General features: G+C 42.4%; 1 protein-coding gene across 4 annotated transcripts in view; it reads left to right on the top strand.

Annotated features, from left to right (window-relative positions):
- Nucleotides 1-25987, top strand: part of CRIM1 (cysteine rich transmembrane BMP regulator 1) — a 203263-nt gene that overhangs the window by 19278 nt on the left and 157998 nt on the right. For 3 of the 4 annotated variants that reach the window (XM_021087638.1, XM_021087639.1, XM_021087640.1), the window contains exon 2: nucleotides 23089-23262. The exons of the other annotated variant lie outside the window; for it this stretch is intronic. In XM_021087638.1, coding sequence (XP_020943297.1) covers nucleotides 23089-23262 — 174 coding nt within the window. The remainder of the gene's footprint in view (nucleotides 1-23088; nucleotides 23263-25987) is intronic. 4 annotated transcript variants of the gene reach the window in all.

The raw sequence follows: 25987 nt of genomic DNA, 5'->3' as shown, positions 1-25987 counted from the left end.
GGAAACACTCCTGAAAGAGGGGAGTGCCCCTCAGCTCATAAGCCAAGGTAAACAGTTCTTATAACTGAAAAGTAGACTTTCTGGAAGGCAAGAACCAGAGAAGAGGGTGTGAAGTGCAAGTAGTAAGTACCATTTTCAGCTGTATAGATAGCTGTGTTGCTCTGAGGCCTGGAAAGAACCTCACAGAGCTACTGGGGGAAAATCGGTTCTTGAACCAGACCCTCATGGGCTGTCATGCTTACACCTGGACCCAGAATTGGTACTTGGGGAGAAAAGGTCACATTTTGCTAGAGGAAGCGAGCAGATAGGGCTTTCTGAGGGATAGAGACCAAGTCATCAGTGATCTAGGGGAGCCTTGTGGGGGAGCCAGTGGACTGGCAGTGTGCAGTGGGCATGCTTTCTTGAGTCTGCAAGTAGGCATGTGTGTAATTTAGAGATGATTGAAACATAGACTCTGCCTTCAGTTACAGTGGAAAACTGTCCTTGCGGTGCACAGGTGTGCATGTTTGCCAAATGTATGTACATATACATCCATATACGTAAAGCCCCTAATGTCAAAAAGTTCCTCATGGAGTTGTTGGCATTCTTGTCCTAAGAGTCTGTCTCTTTATGTCCATTACTCTATGATGATAGCATTTTCTCTACTTGAAACTGTTAGGTTCTGTTAATGGCCTAAGTTTTTTTTCTGTTAAAATGACTTATTAATTTATGTAAATAAGTACACATAGATTGACTCCCAGGCAACTTGAGTAAAGCTATAAGGCGTCTCACTCCTGTGTCTTCTCTTCTTCAGTTGATAAGGTTCTCATCAGGTTTATAAGAGCTCATCTTCTGCCCTTGCCGTATGTCGTAAAGGGTTAGACCATCAAAAGGACTGATAGAGAAATTCTCTAGAATTTTTCATACTCAGAGATTCTTGGAGCTTAGTTATATGTGGGAAGAGGCCTTGCCTTGTAAAAGGGAACGCAGATCCCTTTGATGGTCACTCCGAGGTGTTACCTAAATTCCCTCTCTGTGGTTTTATTTCGTGAACATCTTATTTCCCATATCTAAGCTGTGTGTGTCTGGGGCCAAATATTAGGTCTTCTGCCTTCTTTTTTTAAGAAAACTGTTTACAAAGGTAACATAACTTTACTAGACATTTTGGGAAACAGAGAGGAGAAACAGTGAACCCCAGATGTGCTTGTTCCAAATACAAGAAGTCTTTTCTGGGTTTTTATATCTTCACTCTGTCTAGTCTTCCTCTCTCACTCCCTCTCTCTATTTTATATGTGTGTATATATAGATATACATAATACATATTTAATTACACGTCTTGTATCTTCTTTCCACTTAAAATTGTACCAAATGCATCTTCCTGTGTTATTCCGTAGTCTCTGTTATTACGATGTCAACCAACCGATTAATCCAAGTGTCCTGACTGTAGCATTCTATTTCATTTCCTACCGCCCTCCCCCCCTTTTTTCCAGGTCTCTATGAAAGGCAAGAAGGGGGAAAGATCATGCAAGGTAAATTTAAGAGAAAGTTCTTTGGGGTCTTAATTTGTTTTCATAAGTGCCTAGGCTCTCCAAGCAGATGTCTGTGGTTATCTCCTGTCCCTTTACTAAGCATCTGACCACTTGCTACCTGTGCACCTGGCCCTTTGTGCCTAAGACTTGTGGCATGAGGACCATGGCCCTTCTTTGTTCTGTCTTAGATCCTTGCTACCACCAGGACTGTGCTGACTCCAAGGACCCTGAAGCTCTGTAACGTTTAATAGCAACTTGTGGGTTTTGTGCAAATAGCCAGCCCACTGGGTAGAGACATTTTAATTCTGTTGGTTTTTTGGTAGTGCATTATTGGATTGCAAGTGTTTATTTAGTATGAAAAATGGATATAATTAAGTGTGTACTAAATAAGGACTAGATATTTACTCCAAGATGAATTCGCAACCTCTGCTCTACATGCTTGTGGCATATGCTCTTTAGCAGTGATTTTGTTTGAGGATTTAAAATAGTTTCCCACTTTCACCAGAGCCCTAGAAGTTATCTTAGCAAGGCACAAATGTAACATTTCAAAAAAACTTGGGTCTTTTTTGGAATTTAGTTTGTTGAAGTTTGGAAACAGACTGTTTTCCTTGTGTTATTGATGATATTAATAATTTTTACAGCTCAGATACTAGTTTCATATTCAAAGGTATAGATACTACTGTTTTAATATTTCTGATTCATTTCTATGATTTTTTAAATTTAAAAGTGTAAATTCTCAGGTGCAGTGTACAGAATCAATCACCAGGCTTCAGATAGATTTTTATATAAACTTAAAGTGCTTTTGGGATTATCAGAAGGAAGAAAGAAATTGTATCACCTCTTTAATGATTACAGTTTCTGAATTATTATAAATCATGCATGATTATACCAGTCAACATATTCAATCCAGAAAACCCTGGACATTTACTGACTGCCTCTGAGTTGGAGAGGGTACCTATTCAGTGCTCTTTCAGCCACAGCATATAGCAAAGCACTGCATGTGCACAACCAGAAGTACTTTTTTGGATAGGCATATTGATTTAAAATAAAAGAGTACCCTTTGTATTGAAAAAGTGATTTGAAAGTGAAATCACATCAAATTTAATAGTTTAACCATGAATATTTGTGTAATTTTAGTTATATCGTGGGAAAATAACATTAGCTCTTAAGTCAGCAATTTTTTGTAAAAAATTAAAGCACAGAGTTTAATAGATACTTACATACGATAGTCAAGTATTTTCTATCCCCCTACCATCACCAAAATATGTATGCTGAAGTCGTGTCTTCAGGATGGATATAAAAAGGTATGGGAAAGCCGACCATTCAGAAGTTTTGGGACAGGGGAGGGGGCCTGTAATTTTTTTGTAACCAGTTTGTGAAACTCGATTTAAAGGTGGCAATCGATAGATGGTTTCCAACACTAAACGGTTAATCGTTAATCAGTTGATCGTTATTATCAACCCAAACCGCTTGTGTTTTCTTTTCCTAGTAATGTGATTACAAATGTTGAAATCAGATGGGTAATGACATTGACTTGTGTGTTCCTTGTCCTGTGGGAGAGAGTAAGCCTCTGCGTCCAGAGGAATGTTCCAGCAGTGGGTGAGTGCTTGCACACTCCCTGGGCTCTGTCTCCTTGCTCACTGAGTCCTGGAGCTTGGCCAGCTGGGATGAGTGGGAGGAGGAAAGGTTTGGGTTTGAGTGCCCTGGGTTTATTTCTGGCTGGTGAGATGTGAGACTGTGGGAGCAGTCATAAATAGAGTTTGAGGGAGGTCGTAGACTCGGAGGTTCTCTGGGGGTAAACGCCGAATGGATTTGTTTGCAGATGGGTCTGTTTATAGCTGCTTCACGCCTTTACCTCTCAGAATCGCTGCTTCTAAGGGGAGAAGCTCAGTGTCTGGATCTCGTTGGGTGGGTTTCTCTCCAAAATTCCCCCAGTGCAGCAATTGTGGCCACTCTGTTCCCTTTCTTCCTGCATCTGTAGTGAAATAGCTAACTTCCTGACCTGTGTGAGAGTTGATTTTTTTTTTTTTAAAGTAATGAACCCTAAGTGTCTTGGGGAAAGACAGTTGTGTAAATAGTAGAAGCATATAGCATTAGGGGCAAGGGTTAAGAGATGTGGGGGTTTGTGGCTCTGTGAATCTCTGTGTATATATTGCCATCTCCAGTACCCCCAGAGAGCAAGGGCAGCAGCTGCCAGGCCCCCAGCTCCCGCTGAGTCTTGTCTCTTAGTGGACTGGTCCCTGACTGATTACTTCTGTGCAGCTTCTGAATCCTTTGCCCTTGCATCCACCCACGTGGGTTCAGGAAAGCTCACATCCAGCTGCTGCCCTGAGTCCATCCCCAGCCTCGCACGCAGGTGCTCTCTGCTGTCAGGAATATAGACACTGCCCAGCCAGCCGGGCTGACCACAGCCCTCTGCATCCTGGGGCAACTTTCCCGCCTTCATTGGTGGCACTGGCCTCCCTCATAGTGCTGGCCTTGCCTCCTCGGCCCTGTTACTTCCTCACCAGACCGTGAATCACCCTAGACTTGGGGCATTATACCTGCCTGAAGGGCTAGCAATGCATTACTCCTATATGCCAGCGAACTTTAGGGATGCTGTCTCAAAAACCACCTGGAGGAAATGACTTCCATAGGAGTAATTTAGATGACAAGTTCCTGAAGGAGAAACCACGTTTTATTAATGAGAGGCAATATTGTATACTAGAGAGAGCTCTGGCCCTGAGTTCAGCTCATTTTCCAGCCTAGAGACTTGCCTGCCACATTCCCCTGGCCAAGCTGCTTGACCTCTGTGTGCAGGTTCCACCTGTCAAATAGGACTTATGAGGAATCCATAGGGTTGTTAGGAGGAATGACGGAGTTGACTCCTTTGTGTAAAGCACTTGAAGAGTCGCTTGTGCATAGCAAGCAGGTACTAAATGTTAGTTGTCAATGTATCATCAGCATTGAACACTGTCATTTATATAAAAAAGATACTTATTAACTCCTTTGTTGAATAAGTGTAACATTCAGAAGGTGGAGGAATGATTGCCTCCTCTCTTAACATAAAATGGAAGTAGTGGTATTTTGTTGCAACAAAGGAGACATTTATCCTTTGGTTGGGGATGGGGTATTTGAATGTTCCAGATTCATTATCAATAACTGGGTGCCTACGAGTTGTTCATAAGACCTAACTATACTCAGTATGTCAAAAGTTTGATTCATGTTTACTGACTCCCAAGGTGATTTTGAAAGGATAGAACAGCTTAATCAGGTGGTTTATTTCCAGTAAGCATTCTTACTGGAACGTTTCAGACTCCAGCATATTGGATGGCTATATTAAAACAAGGCTCTGCCCTTTCTTTATGAGTTCACTCTGCGTTCTAACTTATGTTTGCTTTTAAGGTGGAGATGGGTAGCAAGGTGCTCTTTAATTGAAAAGGTTCTTCTTTGTAACCCACTCAGTGCCTACCATGGGGCCATGCAAGTGACACTTAATAAATAATGTTTTGAGTTAATAAGTAAATCAGGGGACATTTTTCTCCATATTACGTCACACCGATACCTGGAAGGTGCTTTTAAAGAGGTTTGGTTTATGATTTTCCCCCTAGGCAGTTGCCGCCTAATATGATTGTTTCTGTCTTGCTGTTGGGGTATTGAATTTAAGGGCTGCCCTCCGAGTCACTGCTCATCTACTATGAGAGGAACAAATGGTCCCCAAATGGTCTTGATGAGATGGTGGGGGAAAGGGCACTGCCACTCATCTTTGATTAGATGTCTGGGCCATACTCAGGATGAAGACCAAAGTTCTAACAGAAAAGAGGTGAGTTATTGTTTTTTAAGTTAAGAAAGTTGGTTTTAAAAGTTTATGCTGATAATGTTTCCTCTGTAGAGGACTAAAGAATATATATCCTTGTGTTCTTTTGGTAGGGACGGTGATCCCAAGTACAAGAGTTTTTGACCCAAGACCTGGAGATTACAGTTTGGAAAGGATGGTTTTAAAAAAAGTGGTCATATCCACAAAAGGTGACAAGAACATCCTTCTGAAGTCCTTTGTCAGTGGTTTGTAAGTGCTTCTTTTTGTTCTAAAAATATTTATTGATTCAAAAAAAATGACTTATATAAGAGGATTGCAACGATCCTTTTTCTTTATGGAGAAATTGGAAGAGCTTTAAACATACACATGTACTCATTCAAACCAGACAGCTTGCCCTCCCTTTTAAAATGTCATTTCTGTTGTCGTCATTTTGATAACATCCCCTGCCCCTTTTTTAATGTCTCATGTATTCCAGAATTTTTTTTAAAACTGTTAAACCCTTCCCTGTTACCCAACTTAAAAAAAAATAAATAAATGTATTTCAGTGCAAACATGAGCATTGTGGTTCTTGTGTGTTCAGTCATCTCACAGGGGGATAGATCATCTGGATTCATGGTTTTGTAAAAAGAATAGAGGAGTGTTAAGATTGCTTTCCTTCTTTCTCACCCACGTTGAAGTAGACTCATCTTTTTTTCTTCACAGCTGTACCTGCGGCAAACGAAGTTCCCAGGCCAGGAGTGGAATTGGCGCTGCAGCTGTCAACCTACACTACAGCCATGACAACACTGGAACCTTAACCCACTGAGTGAGCCCAGGGTCAAACCCACATCCTCACAAAGACGACATCGGGTCCTTAACCTGCTGAACCACGACAGGAACTCCTGAAGTGGCCCATCTAAAACTGGAGCTTCCTAAAAGGAGGAGCCATTCTGGGCATACTCCCTGGGCCGTCTGCATATGGCTGCTGCAGTTCTGCCCTGTGCTCCTGTGCAGGACAGGAGGGGGCAGTGACATGCAGATTGTACCGAGAAGAACTTGGAGCAATTTGTCTGTGAAAGGTAGTGTGTACATGGGGGAAAAAGTCCAAATTCTAGTTAGTTCCAAATGGTTGACTGCACAGAATGCATATTCTCTCACTGGTGTTCAGATCTTAGTGAATAGAGGGAGTGTTCTCTGCTGAATCCTGGCTTGATGAGAAGGAGGTGATCACTGATTAGGGGTTCTGCGTTTTTTCACCTGAAAGTGATGGCTCAGACTGAGATGACGCTACAGCAGGGTGCCTTTTCATAGAATGGTTTTTATCATTGTATCCACAGACTTAGTCTTTGCTGTCAGGCTTTACTCATAGGGATTTATTAGAAGCAATGGTTGGTTTCAAAAAAGGGGGAAAGATCAACTTTTAGTTCAAGTACAGTTGGTGGATTTTGACCACAAGGATGCATTTTTTTTTTTTTCCATAAAGCACATTATAGAGGCAGAACCTGGCTAACAAATGCTGTTTATGACTTTGTCTCTCACGTGAGTGGCAGCTCTAAGTGGGCTCCTCTTCATTTATTTCCCCTGCCCAATCTCCTCAGCACCATATCCTTTTTTTTGCTTCCCTCCTGAATTCAGTTCCATCAATCAGGTAGCTGATGAGTGGGCTGGTTCCTCTCCCAACAGGCCTAATGCCAGGCCTTCTCCCCCATTCTCAAAGACAGGAAGTCCCCCTGACTATCTTGGGAAGGAGTTAGGAGGTCAGATTGAAGTCAGTTTATTTCATCTGTTCATACAGTGGTTGCTTTGGGCTCCCACCTCCTCATTCCTCCACAGCTTCTGATAGAAGTGGACCAGGCCTTCTGTGTTTGAGGGACTCGGCTCAGGGCACCATGCCAGTGTCCCTCTTGGGTCATTGGTGGTGGGGGGCGGGGTCTGAGTTGTTGAGTCCCACCATGCTGTGGCCCTTAGATCCAGAGGGCAACCTTGACGGGATGCAAGCAGGGGGAGGTGGAGGCCTTTGTGTAGCCAGGACTTGAAGGTTTAAGGCCAGACTTTACAGAGTTAAAACCTGAAGGGACACAGCGATCACAGCAAAGACACCAATAACTTCTGGGAGACACGGAGTTGGAGGCAGGGGAATCCAATATTGCAAGAGGAGCGTTTTGCTTTGGGAAGTGGAAGAGGTTTGGCTGCCTTTGGAGTGAGAATGGCCTTCTCTTAGCCCAAATCTTGAAAATGTCTGAGGCCAGAGAAATACTGCTGTTCCAAGAATCAGAGAATTAGGGAGTTGGAAGGGCCCTTAAGTGTCTCTAAACCAGCCCCTCATTTTACCAATGAAGGAAGTGACGCCCATGATGCCATAACAGTTCTGTTCTCTTATGCTTTTTACAGTTTCAAATGCACCTGCAGTGACAGACTCTCCCTTCAAGACCCAAGGAGGTTGAGAGGCTTCCTGTTGCCCACTCTGGAGGGAGCTCTTGGTGTCAGAGTAGTGGCCACAGCAGCTGAGTTGGCCTCTGCTGAACTTCTCCCTCCCTGCCTGCCTCCCTGCCCCACCCCTACCCCCCATGCAGGAATCCAGAGCCCTCCCCATGGGGGTGTGAAGCCACTGGAATGTGGCACTCTGACCCCTGGCAGTTGAGTGTCCTGGATGGACCTGGCCTGGGAAACAGGAAGGACTCAGAGGAGGGGGAGGAATGTCCCTTGGCCCTGGGGTGGAACTGAGGGAAAGGAAGTGCCTCTCCAAGTAGGCCTGCCTGACTCCCACAGCATGACCCCCACAACAGGGGGCGCAAGACTGAATGGGCAGGTTTCCTCAGGCCAGGCCCACAGCTGAGGGACTCTGGCCATGCTGGGCCTTAGGGGATGTGCTGCCACAGCACTTGGGGTGAAGAGAAAAGGGTTTGAGGGGGAGAAGGGAGGAGCAGACCACAGTGCAGAGGAAACTGTTGTAGGTGATGAACATGAAGCTGGTGGATGGAGAGAAGAGTACCGGCCATGGTACAGATGGACACATTCTCACTTTGGAGACCAAGTATCTTAGAAGGTGGGAAAGACCCTCGTAGAGAAGCTTCCATCCCATTTGGAGACCCCAGAGCTTTTGAACATGCTCACTCTTCTTCAGACGGAGTTGGCGAAGTGGATGGTGTGAGGCCAATTAGCACTTAGCCGTCCCTCTGTTTTCAGGCAGTGACTGGTTCCTGAGCGCACGCTCTAGCCAGATAACTCCCTTGAAGAGATTTTCAGAAACTTAGGTCCAGCCTCAGGGTGAAGATTCCATACTAGCTCCTTGTCCCGCTCCAGGATAAGGGTACCTCGCTCCCCAGCTCTCCCCTGCCCCCCCACCCCCATTCAAAGCATTTTGCAGGATGCAGAGCAAGGGCTTGCAGCTGCCTCGTGCAGACCTTAGTACAGCCGTGAGCACCGCACTGTTGCCAAACTGCACGTGAGGTCTGCCAGGATGACAAACCAGCTTTCCGTGGGGGCGTTTGCAGTTAAATTCCATGCCGGTGGGAAAGGAGTAGAAACAATAGGCAGCAGAGTGTCTCAACCTGTTTTAAAGGAGAGACCTCCTAACTGCCGCCATACCTGAAGGGGTTGGGTTTCCTCTACAGCTGGAATCTTTCCTGGCTGAGTCACTTCATTCTTCCCAGGCCCTGGGCTGCCTTGAGTGTAATTAGTGTTCCGTGGTCATGCCACATCCTGTTGAAGTGAGGCCACTCTTCTTTTCTCCTCTGGCACCTGACGTTGTGCAGAGCCCTAAGAGTGCAGAGTGGAGACGTCTTGGTTATCAAACCAGGGTATGTGTCACCCATCCTCTACCTAATTGATACCCAAGATGACTGTGTGAGGCCATCATGGGGATTCTTGAGGCAGTGCAGCCAGTAAGCAGGCCAGTGTCTCAAGGTGTACATCTTAGGATGGCCCTCGGGACCTACCAGTCATCTGTGAACTTGGATGTTTAAAACAACAATTATTAAAGAACATGTTAAGTGCTTATATGTAAGTTAAAGCTATGTATCTGTATATCCTAATCCTTTCAAAGTTGGTGATCCTTGTTAGTTAAATAGGATGTGGATTTAAGCAGAACATCCTTTGGGAATGGTCTATAGTTGGTATTTCTTTTTATATCTTAAGAACCATTCATTCTTGAAACACATATTGAACCTAATAACCTTTCAGGAAGGAGTTAAGGTAGATGTATTTGCTCAAGTTGTTCAATTTATCATATGAACAATTTTCTAATGACTTTTTCGGTGCTATAAAGACCAACTATGCACAGAATAATATTGCAAAGTCACTGTCTTGCAAAATCCACCTGCCTCACTGCATGCGGAAATACATAGTGTTGTAGCATGTGGAAAAGGTCCAGGTGGGTCACATGGGTTTTATTTACGTTTCCTTTTGAAAGCAAATTAATTATTATCTATATATGTATGTTTCTGCATATATGCATTCCCGTTTGAAATATAGAAATGTGTCTTTTTTCTTTAACTTCAACACTGCAGTGTTTGAAAATACTCAAAAGTACTTGCTTCCTAAGCTCCTGGTAGGCATGAATTACTATAAAGTTTAATTTTTTGCAGAAAGATACCAGGTTGAGTATTAAAGAATATGGGCAAACCTAAATCTTAGATACCCACAGAATATCTTTAAAGCTGTTGCTTTTTTCCCTGCATAATATTATTAATAAATTAGTCCCCTAGTGTAGTTTACCATTCATTTTCCTTGTTCAACAAGTGGGGGTTGGGACCCTATTCAGTGTAACATGATATGGCTGTAGAAATGAGAAAGACAGAGTCCCCAAGCAGCTCAGAATTCAGCTGCAAACAAACAATGCAGTGCCTTGGGGTACGTAAAATGTTGTGGGTGGAGAAACCAAGTGACTTTGAGAAAACATTTAAACCTGGCGCCTTAAGATGGTAGTAGGTTTCAAGTCAGAAGAATCTCTTGCCTCACAGAGGAAATGGAATCAGTAAAGCACTTAGAGAATTGATTCCATAAATATTTACGGGGGACCTACTGTACGCTCAGCCTTTTTCTAGGTACAGCAGATAGAGCTGTGAACAAGACACACAAATGCCTATCAACCTGGAGCTTTCTGGTAGAGACAAAATGAGCTCAATGAGTAATAGAATGTGTACCACGTCAAAGAGATACACAGCCCGTGCAGAAGAATAAAGCAGAGAGAGGGACAGAGTTGTGCAGTGGTGTGTGGTTTGAGTGATCACGGAACGTCTTGCTGAGGTTGAGTTTGATCAGAGACCTGAAGGGTTGCGGCGGGGTGCTGGGGGGGGGGCGAGTGAATCGGCACAGGGTGGTGGAGGATGGTCTCCAGACCCTGAGGCTTCAGTGCTGGAGAGGAAGAAGAGGTGCTGGCTGTGTCATGGGGGTACCTGGGGGTTAGCTGGGGCTGAACACAGGCCTCATTTGTCCCTGTGAGGGGTTGGATTTGACTGGGGAGGCAGGTTGGAGCCATTGCGGATTATTGGGTAGTACTGATGTCGTTGCCCAGACCCCTTTACTGAGTATCTGGTGTTTCAGAGCTTGGCGTCCGTTAGATGTAGAGGCTCATTTACTACACAAAGGCAACTCCAGTGTTGAGGGTGATATGCAGATGTATTTTTTAAATATGTTCTTACATAGAGTTCCCAGGCCAGAGATCAGATCTGAGCCACAGCTGCAGAAACATGAGATCATTTAACCCACTGTGCCAGGCCAGGGATCGAACCTCCATCCTGGCCCTGCAGAGATGCCACCGATCCCATTGTGCCACAGAGGGAACTCCTCAAACATATTCTTAACATTACTTAATCTTGCTATGGTCTCGTATATTTGCACGTATGATCTGTTTCACGTGAATCTCAGGGATTAAATTTTTGCTGTGTAAGTCATAGTCCTCCCAAGGGATTAATACTCATTTCTCAATGTACCCTAAGGCAAGAGTGCTGCTTGTCTTGGTCCTCTCATTTGTTTCCAGGAGAAGAATTCCAGGATGAATTTCAAGGACTTGATGCCTTTAAAAATCAATGTATCAGACAGGCCCTGTGCTGCATAAGGTTACTTAACAGGCCACAGTTGTGTCTCTAATTCTCATTTCTAATTTATAACATTCCTTCCCACATAAACATAATGGCAATGTGTATTTTAATGTTGTTTTAAGAAAAAAAATAACAGGATGTATAAAACTTTCACTTACCGTGAAACGGGGCACATTAAAAAAAGAATTCAGTAGTAAGAAATATTGCCAGCAAATTGTGCTTTTTGCTGCTAGCAGATAGCAGGAGAGCCATGGAGTGTGTAGGAATAAATAAGATCACATACAGAGGTTTGCTTCATAGAAAAATGTAAAGGTGTGAAACTGGGACATGATATTTAGGGATGAACTTTCTTTGCAGAAGAGTCTTGGAGGTGGAGGTAAGATTCAGTTAGAAATATCGTTGGAATTAAACTTGGTCATTCTTCACTTCTTATCTCTTCTACTTGGTTTACTTTGAAGAATTCAAATAAATAACTAAGGTGAGGTTCAAAGCAGTGCCCAAATTGATTTGTAAAGACAGTGCTTTCAAAACAATTGCTAACTGATTTCACGAATTCATGATCCTGAGAAGATTCCTTCATGCTACTTACAGATCATTATACCTTTTAGAAATCATTACACTTGCCCCAGGAGTATTGCTTTATGTGGAGGCATTGTTGCTTTCACAAGGAAACCCTTATTTCCTGGATGATAGAGGAGTCGAGATCCCATTTATGTTGTTGGGTTTTCTGTTCCCTGGACGTTTCCCAAGGTGCTCCTATAGCTCCATCTGTCTTGGGTGAGAAGGTGTCAGAGAGAAGCTCTGCCTGCCCTGTGGTGATGACAGTCAGCCATGGGGATCTAGGCCATAGATGGGTCTTCTGCCTGAGATGAAGAAATAGCAGTGTTCCTTTCTCTTCTCCGGCGCTCAAGTTCTCTGGACTCACTTGAACTTGAAATTTTGGCCAACTGTTTGACCACCTCACTCCACTGTTTCTTCATTTTCTCCTGTTGTCTGCCTGGTAATATAGTCTGTGTAGAATTCAGACTTGTTGCTCAGCTTTCTCTTCAGCTCAATGTGTAAGTCTATGGAAAGCACCTAGTATTGTCCCTGGCTCAGGAAATGTTAACGGTTATCAGAGGATTCGACTGGGGTGTGTGCATGAAATGTGCTTCGTTATCCGTGCTAACTGTTCATGTAGTATAATGAAAGATTTATATCCTTCAAAGTGCTTATTTTCAGAATACCATGCTCATTTTGCTGTTCTTGTGGTTTGAAATTCTGGTCACATTTCTTCTTTGCCCTGTCATGGTTTACACTTTTGGATGAGTACAGTCAGGAAAAAAGGCATTCTCGTACCTAGTCTTCTGTTTGACTCTTGGTCACTTGACTAACAGATTTTAGGTTAGAGCATATGTTAATATTTATAACATGGTACTGTGCATTATTCGTATCCACAATACCTTTCTAGCAAGAAGCATTCGTTTGTGCCACATTATCTAATTGTGGTCATGCTAAGACAAAACGGTAGGAGGGGAGTTAATAGAGTTTATTGTTGAAGTTATTATTTATCCAGCATGGTTGAGGAATATTACATTTATTTGCTGGTTCAACACGTCATAAATATTTATTGCTCTATGGAAGTGTTGGTAAGGTTAAAAGAAAACTTGAGTTAGTAATAATATCTCACAAGTAGGAAGACCAAGATGGAAAGATATTTCTCAGTTGTTTCTGAATAATGACTTTCTTCCCCTACTACCAAATTTACTTTCCAGAGAGAGTTTGGCACTTAAAGATTCAGATTTCTTTGCTTAAAATCAAGTGCTCCTGTCCTCTAACTCCCTGCTCCTATTTATTCCTTCTTCAGATGCTTATTTTGCTCAGCTATAATTTGCAAGCCCTCTGATAGCCCAGTGATAAAAAGAATCCACTTTCTGGTAGAGATTAGATGAGCAATTTTGTTATCCTACCATAAGCAAAATAATTGTAATGGGTATATAATAAAAGTTCTACAAAGGAGATAATTCTTGATTCAGTTCCTATAGAGCAGATGAAACCTGGAGAAAGTATTAAAGACTAAATAGAAGCTTTCAAAACAGAGAAAGAGACGCAGCATTCTAGCCAGAGAGAACAGCTGGAGCGAAGCCAGGGAGTCATGAACAGTATGGGCCATTTAGGGAGCACATCTTTATGAAGTATTGCTGGCATAAGTGGGGAGGAGTGGAGGAGATGCGAATGAAGACGTGGACTGGGATCAAATCTAAACAGGCTTGTGTTCCGTGTCAGAGACTTGAATGGCCAGATGTTGAACTTTTTTTGAAGACTGTTGCTTCCCAACATCATATCCTTAGGGAGTTTGACAGGGCTGTTCTTCTTAACACCCTTCACTGGGTGGTAATTACACTAAAGCACCTCTGTAGGAGAATAAAACACTGTGAGGCAGTACCTAAAGGAGGGCCAGTCTCCTGGCTTCATTCAGGAATGGCTTTTAGAGGATCTAGATGAGGTACTTCTCCAAGATAATTTTTCCCTCAACTGAGATGTATTAAATTTTAAGTAGCAGTACATTTGATAACTGAAAACCAATATTTTTTGAAGCTGGTTAAACAAGGAGTTATGTTTTAATGGACATTCACGCTCAGGGAAAACTGTGCAGCTTAAAATGACATGTGCTTGCCTGGAAGGCCAGTCTAGCATGGCACAAACCTTGGTCAAGGGAGAAGGCCTGAGATTTTTCCTTTAAAAGTTTGGGAATTCATTCTCAAAGTAGAGGAAATGTAAGGGGCTTGAGTTCTATAACATTGGATTCAATCAAACTGTGAGTAGCCAGGGAAGAATTTCCATGAGCAATCAACTATCTTGTTTTGATTATTTAAAAAAAAAAGTCAGAAATGTAACCATTTAATGTCTGACTTTGCATAATTTCCTGGTCAAACCAAGAAAGAGAAACTGAAAACATATATTTATATGTCCAAGTACCTGGATGAGTTGCCATGCTGTATGAAACTGTTAATAATAAGCCATTTATGAGATGCATTAATAATCATTTTAAAGAATCAGTTTTTATTATGTTAATCACCTCTGTTGCCTTTATCTCTATTACATTGATTTTCTCCATACTATTTTTTATCTCCATCTTTCTTGTTTCTTTGGGCTTGCTTTGTTGGTCATTTTCTAATTTCAGTTGAATGCTTATTAGCTCATTTTTTTTTAATCTTTCTTATTTCCTGTGAAATTTCCCTTTAAACACTGCCTTAACTGTGTCTCATCAGTGGTGACATGTGACAGTTCTATTGTTTTCACTTTTAAGTATTTGGTTAATTTTCCTATAGTCTTCTCCCACTGGGAAAAAAAAAAAAAAAAAAAACTTTTTGTCATAGAAATGTCCAAATATATTCAGAAGTAGAGGCAATTGTGTAGTGACACAGTGCTTCAACAGTTACAAATTCATGGCCAATCCTGTTTTAATCTGTTGAGACCTCAGCCGTTAAGTCCTCTAGGATTGGAGGTGCTAGAAAGATCCTGCAAAGTGATATTTGTTACATAAAAAGCACCCTGGACTTGCCTTACTATGCACAGTGACTGTTTTCCAAACCTCAGACCAGCCTGATGAATGGGAAATTATTTTAAATGTAAATTATGACCATCCTAAGCATGTGATTCTCTGACCCTGTGCCCAGTAAATTGTTAACGTTATACAATTTCAGCAGAGATGCCAGAATCATGGAAACACGAGGATGAAGTCTAAAGGGACCTCATGAATTATCCTTTCCACCTCCATTTTAGCAGTGAAACAAATTGGAGCCAAGAGGACTAAATGCCTTGCTCAAGGTCGCTGTCATGACAAAGCTGAGGTGGTCTCCTGGGCGGAGCCTGTCTGTGAGGGGAACAGAGCTCTGGGCTGTCTGCTTTGCTGTGTGCAGTAGAGGATAGACAGTTCCTAATTTAGGCAGAATTGTGAAATAGCAGAGTTGTGCCCTGTAGTCCCATCTTTCCTCATCTTTCATGAGCTCCTTGCTTCTAGAGACACTGCTTGTCTTCTCTTAAACTCCTTTCTGTCCCCACCAGCTTCCTGTTATCAAAAAGGAAATCATCCTTCCCCTACTTAATCTTTTCTTCTGTTTCAGGATTCCTAGGAACATTTTATTCACAATTTGGTTTGATTTCAGTTAGAGTGGTGAGAAATTATACTGTAAACTCCTCTTTTCTAGTGTTCTAAGTCCTTAGCACCTTGCTCAGTTGTTGGTGTATAGTGGACGCCAATATCATCAATTTCAGAGTCTTCAAAAAAATTTTTATGCCTATTTCAGTGTTTCCTTTGTTTTAGATTCAGGCTTTGTCCACTCTGGTACATGTCTACCTATGCCTAATATCATTTCACAAAGTGAAATACCTATAAAATTTTTATAACATGAATCATTTCTATTGATAACCATAGCTTTTGCCCTTCCTGCTTTGCACTGATTATAGCACAAGGAAGAGAGGGAGAGGGAACATCCGCCTTAAGCTGGAAGCAGAGAGAATGAAAACTCACTGTATTAGTTTCCTCCTTGAGCAGAACTGAATGCCTGATAACAGCCAGCCAGGAGCTGGGGGAGTTAAGAGCAGCAGTTTTACATTACACCGGAGTTTCTAGGCTGGCATGGAAAAAGATGCCAGTATTAGCTATTTGCATCTTACTGTAGCCACAGGGATATGTGAACAGCTGGAGAATTAATTTGATATATATTCCCAGCAGCCTCTCTTCTGCCAACAGAATTCCATTACTGTGAGCTTCTGAGAGTGTACCATGAATTTGTGTCTTGCTTTTTAATATCTGCTGTAACATATTTCTGGTAAGTGGAATGCCACATAGTGGGGTACAGCCATGTCTTAGTTTGAAGTAAACTCTATTACCTTAAGCTGATACAAGGTAAGAAAGGCTCTGAGTCTACAAATGCCTTCTGCCTTCAGGAAGTTGGGCATCTCAGACGAATGCACAGTACTTTGTCCAATAAGTGCAGTCATACCTGAAACATTTTATTCTGTGTTAGTGGAATCAGACACCAGTAAGCAGATGGAAAGATATTTTGAGGAGTAGAGAGGTGGAATCTAAGACCACTTAGGCCCAGGCAGCCGGGGCTGGTTCCTCAAACTCCTGAGCACAGAGCAGGTGTAGCCTCCATAGCTGCTGCTTCCTAGATCTGGAGATGGATGTACCTCCCTGCATCTTCCAAGACTCCTCTCTTTTCACATCCTTTTCCCCCGAGGCCCCTCTCCTACCCTCAGAATCACAACTCCTTTCTCACTAGCCTTTGCACTTAGAATCTGTTACAGTAACTGTGGAAAGAAGGAATTTCAGGCATCATCAAGAATATTGGAAGGTAGTCTGTGAAGCAGAAAGATCAAGTCCAAAATAAGACTGAAGGTGGCGTTGGAAGTTCAGGTGTTTCAGGTGGTTTTGCTTTGGCACCACATGTGCATTCTTAAAAACATTCTGCAAAATCATTCACTACACTAAAAATAGGAGAGCTATTGGGAAAAACAGGGACGGAGCAGGTCACTCAAAACCAATGGAACTGTGAACACAGGATAAATATAAACAGTAGGAACCCAAATAAATTCTGACTAAGGTAATTTGCCCTTAACCTTTGCATCTACAGTGCAGGCAGCCCATCCTTTGCAGCCTCACAAACTGAGCTCAGGCTTCTTCCTTCAGGGCATGGCGCCTCGAAGACATTTACTCTGAACGCAGACTAGTTTCATCAGAATTAAGTATAAGATCCAGGGGTAGTTTCTTCATCATGATTTTTAAACATGGGAGAATATATCTCTTGCTTTTTATTTGTACATTCAACTTCCCCAGACAGTTACATGTAGTGGAGAGTTCAGCCACTAGAGCAGCCATTCCTTGCACTGAAGGAAGGAATTTAAGCAAGATTATAAGCCTTAAGGTATTCATGTAATTGCAAAGACTTTTTTTTTTTTTTTTTCATTGTGAGAAAACTTGCTCCTGATCTTTTTATAGTATCAGTGTGCTGGGAAAAATCACGTATTTTTGCACTATACTGACTTTATTTTAGGAAAAAAAAAAAAGTGATGTGTTTTTATGGTTCCATGGTGACTGTTAGGAGAAGAGGTACCCAATGCCCTTTTGTTACTTCTTAAACCTGGGCCCTGTGATGTCCTGGTCCAGGTATACCAGCAAGACATACCCTTTAGAATAGCAGGTGTCAAAGTGAGGACCACAGACCCCCGGGGGATCCCCAAGAGACCTTTTCAGGTAGTACATGAGGTCAAAGTTACTTTCACAGTAATATTAACATGTTATTTGCTTGGATTCTGTGGGTCTACATTTGCGCTAGGAGGTGCAAGAGCAGTGCTGATAAACTGTTGGTCTCTCAGCATGAGCAGGGACTGTGGCCCCAGACTGTGCTGTCCCTACACTCTACTTGGTGTAGAGTAAATACTAATAACCAATTCACAAACCACATGAAAAAGTCAGTTTCTCTTAAGAATGTCCTTTATGGAAGCAGTACAAGTTATCGGTTTGCTTAAATTTGAACCCTTGAATCTACATCTTAAGAAAATTCTGGAGTTCCCGTCGTGGCGCAGTGGTTAACGAATCTGACTAGGAACCATGAGGTTGCGGGTTCGGTCCCTGCCCTTGCTCAGTGGGTTAACGATCCGGCGTTGCCGTGAGCTGTGGTGTAGGTTGCAGACGCGGCTCGGATCCCGCGTTGCTGTGGCTCTGGCGTAGGCCGGTGGCTCCAGCTCCGATTCAACCCCTAGCCTGGGAACCTCCATATGCCGCGGGAGCGGCCCAAGAAATAGCAACAACAACAACAACAAAAGACAAAAAGACAAAAAAAAAAAAAAAAAAGAAAATTCTGTGGGATGAAATGGGGAGTAGGCTAAGCCCCCTGCCTACTGAAATCCCGCAGTTGTCTCAAGGTAAAGCATCACATTTCCAGATGTCTTCTAAACATCCAAGTGGAGGTGTCCAGTGAGCAGTTAGTTATAACTGACTATTCACCAGAGTACTTACATGTTTCACTGTCTTTGAACAGGCCTGTATTTCAGTTCATACTTGAAATTATTAAATTTCTCTCATTTTATATACTTAGAGAAAATAACATTCAGCTTTGGTATATTGCAGAAGTTACAACCTTACAAAGACATTTGCAGAGGAATCTCTTTTATCTTGACCTTTTCATCTTGTCACATGGAGAGCACCAGGGGAAAAAACTTGATATAAATAGTTAAAGGGCAGTACTCTTGTTTTTTAACTCCCCCTCTTTTTTTTTTTTTTTTTTAACTTTTTTGAACCCCCTGACCAGTCCAAAAGGAAATCAGGAGCCACATCAGAATCACAACTTGATCCTTAATGTTCTATATGTGGATTCACTTAGCGATTTGAAGCTGAATTTGCCTAGTGCTGTCAGCAGCACTTTTGGGCTCACATTTGATTTCTATATAATCAAACCTCACTAAATTTTTACTTTAAATCCCTATTGGTTGGCTGTTAAATTATTTTAAAGTGTAATGTTCTGTAATAGAGAGACATGAAAGCATTTGTTTCAGAAACATGTTGAACTTGATCCTATGAAGCAGTGGTTGCTAAGGGAACTGTTTGCCAAGAAGAAAAACAAGGTATTGATTAGGTTGGGGGCATAGAATTGAAAGGGTTTCTTCTCAGAAAAGAAAAGTATATAAGGTATCTTTGGCTTCAGAGTCAGATGCCTCCTGACTGGACACAGTGACTGTGACATTTGCTGGCGGTATGGTTAGGCTTACCTGTGTGTTGTCAGGTGCAGCCTGTTGCTGTTGCCAAGAGGCTTCTGCTGAGAACAGTAAGGAGCTGAGGGAGCATTCAGGGCAGTTGCCTTTTAATTCTGATTCCACAGTCAGGAAAAATGGTCTTCCTGTGGGAGGCCAAGAAAAGCATCTGGCAGTGAAAACAAATTGGCTCTGAGATGGACTCCTTAGAAGGGCTGTTGACGCCAGCCAGGTGATAAGAGGCTGAAGTCTAGAGCTGGGCTTGGAAAGAAAGTAATGACAGATGATGCTCGGAGGGAAAGGTGCCAAAGTATGTCTGAGAATTTCATCAGAAGGCGTGTCTCTTTTTTATTTTTTATTTAGTTTTTTTTTTTTTTTGGTCTTTTGAGGGCCACACCCGAGGCATATGGAATTCCCCGAGTAGGGGTCCAATGGGTGCTGAAGCCACCAGCCTAACCCACAGCCACAGCAACGCCAGATACAAGCCATGTCTGTGACCTACACCACAGCTCACAGCAATGTGGGATCCTTAACCCACTGAGCGAGGCCGGGGATTGAACCCGCATCCTCATGGATGCTAGTTAGGTTCACTAACGGCTGAGCCATGACAGGAACTCCAAAATGTGCGCCTCATTAATGCTTTACCTACACATGTTTGTGTAAACATGTTCATTATATTGGAATATACTTTTCCGTATGGTGTTTTACATGTATGTGTGTGTGTATAAATACACACACACACGCTTTCTGCCTTTTTTTTTTTCTTCTTCTTTTTTTGGGCTGCTCCCTCGGCATATGGAGATTCCCAGGCTAGGGGTCTAATTAGAGCTACACCTGCTGGCCATAACCACAGCCACACCAGATCCAAGCCTCGTCTGTGACCTACACCACAGCTCACAGCAACATGAGATCCTTAACCCACTGAGCCAGGCCAGGGATCGAACCGCAACCTCATGGTTCCTAGTTGGATCCGTTTCCCCTGCACCACAACGGGAACTCCACAAGACACTTTCTATAAAAAATAAAAAAATAAAAAATAACAGCATTGACTGTACCAGTGACATGAAAAAAATCAATATAGGTATTGAACACTCAGTCCTGGGTTAGGGAGGTTCAGAGTTGGGTAAGAGTTGGCTCCTGCCCTTGAGGACTCCCTGCCTAATGGGGAAATTTGACGTATGTGACTTAGATAAAACCATTACTAGAAAGGACTAGAGGTGTGTACAGGTGTTTGTAGGAGCATGGAGGGTAGAGAGCTCAGAGTTGGCGAACATTTTTCAAAGAGGTAGCACTTGACTTGGGTCTTGAGGGATGTATAAGAGTTATCAGAGAGGAGTTCCCGTCGTGGCGCAGTGGTTAACGAATCCGACTAAGAACCATGAGGTTGCGGGTTCGATCCCTGCCCTTGCTCAGTGGGTTAACGATCCGGCGTTGCCGTGAGCTGTGGTGTAGGTTGCAGACGCGGCTCGGATCCCGTGTTGCTGTGGCTCTGGCGTAGGCCGGGGGGCTATAGCTCCGATTCAACCCCTAGCCTGGGAACCTCCATATGCCGCGGGAGCGGCCCAAGAAATAGCAACAATAACAACAACAACAACAATAAAAAAAGACAAAAGACAAAAAAAAAAAAAAAAAAGTTATCAGAGAGAGGGAGAGAAGGAGCTGTTCTGGTCAGATGATGCTCTGGGAGCAAAGACCCAGGAGCATTTATTGAGTGTTTGTATTGAGCATCTCAGTGTGCTTATTGGAGGATTAGGATGTGTGAGGGATTGGTGCACAATGAGCCGTATCATGAAGGTCCTTATATGCTATAATAAGTTTGGGCTTTTTCTTATTGGCAAGAGAGAACCAATGAGCAGGTTTGTTTTTTGAGGAAGATGACTGACTGGGAAGTGGGGCAGTGTGAGGAGGCAGGTTATAGGATGCTGCAGTGGTTCAGGAATAATGGCTTCAGGGAGTTCCTGTTATAAAGAAGAGAAGGGGTGTTTATTATGGGAAAAAAATCTGCGTTAGAATCCACTCGGTTTGGTGTTACATTAACTGCACATATTAACGAAGATAGTGATAAAGACTCCTTGGAATATGGGATGGGAAAGAGGTTTTTCACTGGTTTAAATGTTACTGAGTTTCCTACTAGTTTTTAAGTTCCTAGGGTTGAGCTAACTTTGAATTACAAATTTGAATATACAGTCAAAAAATTCCTTCATGGCAGATTTCACTGAACTGGATTAGACTGATGGTACTAGTAGGATGTCAGCTCTTAAATACAGAGATGAGAAATTATTTACAAGCACTGCTTTGTCATGGGTTATAACGGAAGACTAAATTATCACTTACTTTACAGTGTTGAATTGTTTTGATGTATTTTCTCGTTTTCCTTTCAAAGTAATTTAGTAATTTCACCATCACCTTGCAGAGAGGAATGTCCCTTTATGTGTGTATGTGTTACTTCTAAAGACCAAATACAGGCTAAATAGGGAATCACATTTTAAAACAAATAACTTGTGTTTTTGCTTAAACTTCTAAAATCATTTTACTGAGAGCTACAGCTTTAATCAAATATGAGAGCCTGATCTTCTGAAATCAAAACACAGGAGGTTTTTTAGTCTCCCTTTTCAAAGAATCACCCTGAAGCTCTTTGATTTATAAGTGACATCCTCCTAAAGACCCCCTTGACAAGAAAATTATTTATTTCTGTGAGGAAGAACAGTCTTTCCTGACTTAGGCAGTAAGTCAGCGATGTCACCAGAAGGAAAAGTGAGCCTTATAAAAATCTAGCCATTTGTTTGCACAGCCTTCTGTGAAAATTCATTCTTAAGATGGCTTTATACTCACCTTACTTTGAGCAACAGGTTTAAGTGTCTTAAATTCAAGCACTTAAAAAAAATCTCTCCAGATATGGTTATCAGAAACATGTTTACTATTTAATAGTCAGTACCCAGTTAAGGTGTGATGAAGTATCTGTTAAAGATAATGTGAAGAGGGGAAAAAGCTCAGATAACATCCCAGAGACTTGGAGAAACTGTTTGGTTCCCTCCACAAGGTGTTTCAGCTACAAGGAATATTATTAGGGATTGAGTCTGCCTATGGTTTTGTCATGTTTGTTCCATTTTTCTGAACTGGGTCCTGCGAAAAGTTGACTTTAAAATCTATTTTTTCCTTACAGTCAATTCCATCCTATGACCCAGGACACTGCTTTGGTCTCAGCTTCATAATTGGACAATCTCAGTGTCTCCCTAGGCTGTAGCCCCTTAGTTTCTCTTTTTTTCTTTTTGTCTTTTTAGGGCTGCATCCCCAGCGTATGGAGGTCCCAGTCTCGGGGTCTAGTTGGAGCTGCAGCTGACGGCTTACACCACAGTAACATGAGTTCTGAGCCACATCTGTGACCTACATCACAGCTCATGGCAAGGCCAGATCCTTAACCCACTGAGCAAGGCTAGGGATCAAACCCCCGTCGTCATGGATACTAGCCAGGTTCATTAGGAACTGAGCCACGACAGGAACTTCCCATTCCTGATTCTCTGGGTGGTGTCTCTTTACACTGATCAGCACTACCTTGATGTTTGAAGTGATAGAGCTGTTTTAAACCTGAAGCTGGTCTCTACCAGATGGAGTAAAAAAAAAAAAAAAAAAAAAAGTGGATTTTTTTTGGATTAATTTTGTAGATTGGCAGATGCAACACCTCTAGTTTTATTGCACATGGGAAAATCCTGGAATCTGTTTAAAATGAAAAAAATTTTAAAGAATCTCAGTTGTTCCTATAATAACACATCAGGGGAGTAGTGGGTTTTGAGCACAAATGTTGCTTTGTAGAGCTATTTCATGTTGATGTGTATGGCCATTTTTCAGTCTCCTCATTGATTAGGAGGTTGGGTTTCATTCACTTGTAAAATTTCTGCCAAACTGCCTTTCCTGAATTGAGGTGTCAAAACTGGATGTTAATCTTGACGTCCTCACACCTTTTTGCTTTCAGACAGGCCTCGGAATGAAGCTACAAGCAAACATTATGTGGTTGTTAATTGTTTTACAGATGAGAACTGGGATGATGACCAACTGCTTGGTTTTGAACCATGCAATGAAAACCTTGTCTCTGGCTGCAATATAATCAATGGGAAATGTGAGTGTGACACCATTCGAACCTGTAACAATCCCTTTGAGTTTCCAAGGAAGGATATGTGCCTTTCAGCTTTAAAGAGGATTGAAGGTGAGTACTCATTTTCGGTCATCAGCCTTAGCATTGTATAACTCTGAGCAGTGATGGTATTTGAGCTTGAAAAGACAAAGAAAAGCTTATAGAGATGGGTAGCTTTGTTCATCCCAGGTAAGATGCAGAGAGCTGACCAGGAGCAGATGTGATGGTGTGTGCATGTGCATCTACACACGTGTGTGCTTCCTGAAAGCCGTGGAATGATAATGCTGCGGTGGTAAGTGGCAGGGTAGTTTGTGCCAGCTTGCCTAGGTCACCTTTGCATAATGGATGATTTCACACGTGGCGTGCTTGAGATCCGCATCTGCTGTCACCATGTCCATTCCGCTTGATTTACCATAGGATGGTGCTCCATGAGGAGCGCAGTAATTAGAAATGCAGCTCATCTGGCAAGAACGTGCATCTAGGAGAGGTGGGAGAGTCGTGCAGTGGTGATCAAAGGCGGAGGTTGGTTTTGCCGTGGGGCAAAATCTCACAGGTGTGGATGGGTCATTGGGCACTTTCCCTCTGGAATGAAGTCAGGAATCACATTAAAATAACAAGAAAATTAGATCAGTGTGGCCCATAACTATTGTACACTCATGCATAAAGCCTAGAAAAGAGACTGAGGACTTGAAAATATGCTTATTGACTACAGTAATCATGAGTGACAGACCCAGCCCTGGGTGCTGTGCCTAACACCCAGAATTCACAGAGGATGAGGCCTGGGCTGGGATCTCAGCCCTGCCCTTGATTAGCACTAAACTCTCTCTTAGCCCCAGGTTCTGCTCAGGGAGTGGGGGTGAATCGGGGAAAGAGGGGTAAATGAGACATTCTTTCTTATATATACCTTTTATCTCTGCAGTGATACTGTTCTAAGATGGAGGAGTTAGCGATACAGTTTGGGATACCCAGGATTTTCCAAGTCCGAAATCAAGCTTATAGGGGCAATAGAGCAGGACTTAACTTTTTGAATGGTATTAGGTTTCCAAGACATTGAATGGTAGTAAAGAATAAGAGGTGAGCAGTAGCTCCTAAAAGAGCATTTCTCTTGGCTTACCAGTGCTGAGAAAGCATTAAAAGAGTATGGTAGAAAACAGCAGAAATAAAAATTTTGAGTACAGAGTCTTAGGTCCTTGGGATTTGAAAATTGAAAAACCACGGTCCACATGGTGGATGACCCACAAGCCCAGTTCTAACCATGTAAAGTCTTTTTTGAAATCCCATCATGCCTTAGACAACACAGTTACTGAACTCATTTTTACTGTCTTGTGACAATTTGCTCATCCCTGTCCCCATCCCCACTGCCTGCAAAAAGTAGTATTTTTTCCATGTATGTATAGACTTCCAGAGATATAGGTGAAAGGGGTCACATGTCTGTTTAATTAATGTAATTATTCATATGTATTTTAGGTCAGTCATATAACACAGCCGTTTAGATGAGTACTTTATGCCTTTCTTACATTTCATGAAACTTTTATTCACATTTCAAATGCATCACCATCATTATCACTGCCTATGGGAGAGCTGCCTTCTGTGTCATTGGACACCCTTTCTGAGCACATCCTCTCCACTGCTATCTAAGAGGTTAGAGATGCAGCAGATTTTGAGTCCAAGTTATCACAAGAAGTTTTCTTCCAAAACATAGTGTTTCTTCACCTAAAACTAGAACGGTTGGATTTTTAAGTGGTGAGATGTGTATTTATGATCTGTACGATGTGGAGATTCATCGCATTGATTTTTAAAGTGTTTTTAAACAAGTGGCTTACGAGGTCCAGCATTCCCAATTTTGAGATCATTCCCTCAGGAATAATTAACTGTAGCTGATTCACTTCTTTACCCCTGCCCCTTTTTAACAGGTTCTGTCAGATGGCCTCTGTAGACTCCAAAAGTAAGATTGGTTGAGGGCACTTAAGGTTAATGTGTCTTCCACAAATAGTAGTTTGTTGTTGAAAATAAAGAACCCTGCAATATTTTCGGTCTTGGAAGAAGTCGGTATGGAGAATTTCCCTTTTCTGAGAAATAATTTTGAAGAAAATGCTCTCCTGATATTCAAATATGTATTGCAAATGAAAGCACTGGTGATGTTTTATCACTGTATGTAATTATATCATTACTAGCAGTAAAGACTTGGAATGCTGATAAGGTATCATGGAGGAGGTGGAGTCTGAACAATTGAGAATTTAGATGGCAATGGATTCCAGGAAGAAGAATGATGAGGACAAAAGAATAAGATGTGGAAGTGTGATTTGCATGACATATATATGTAAGGCACTTGGGAAATGATTCTAAAAGAGTAAGTTTTTGTGTTGATAGGTAACAGAAAATAAAGATGGGAGGCAAGATAGGACTAGATGATGAAATGTCTTCAGCATCATGCAGGGAGCTTGGGCCTGGTGATAGGAGCTTTCAGAAAGCATTGTAGGCTTATGAGCAGAGAGCAGCAGAACATGGCGAAGTCAGTGTTAGGCAGACTGGGGTTGTGGGGAGGGGGTGTCTGGAATGCATGAGCAGGGGGAGATTCTGCAGTCCAGAGGTTGGAGAGCTGTTTCTGTTATTTAGATGTGGTGCCGCAAGAGACCGCCTTGGGAGTGGCAGGGAAAAGGCAAAGGAACAGATGGATGCTCACCATTTTGATGAAGAACATGCAGTATCTTCTGACAGATAAGGGACGGATAAAAACACTTAAAGATGATTCTGTGGTTCCTAACCTGCAGTCGCAGAAGAATGATTCAAGTGGCAG

This window comes from Sus scrofa, chromosome 3, assembly GCF_000003025.6.
Source record: "Sus scrofa isolate TJ Tabasco breed Duroc chromosome 3, Sscrofa11.1, whole genome shotgun sequence".
NCBI lineage: Eukaryota > Metazoa > Chordata > Mammalia > Artiodactyla > Suidae > Sus > Sus scrofa.
The sequence above is the reverse complement of the archived record's forward strand: the minus strand, read 5'-3'. Positions and strand labels throughout refer to the sequence as shown.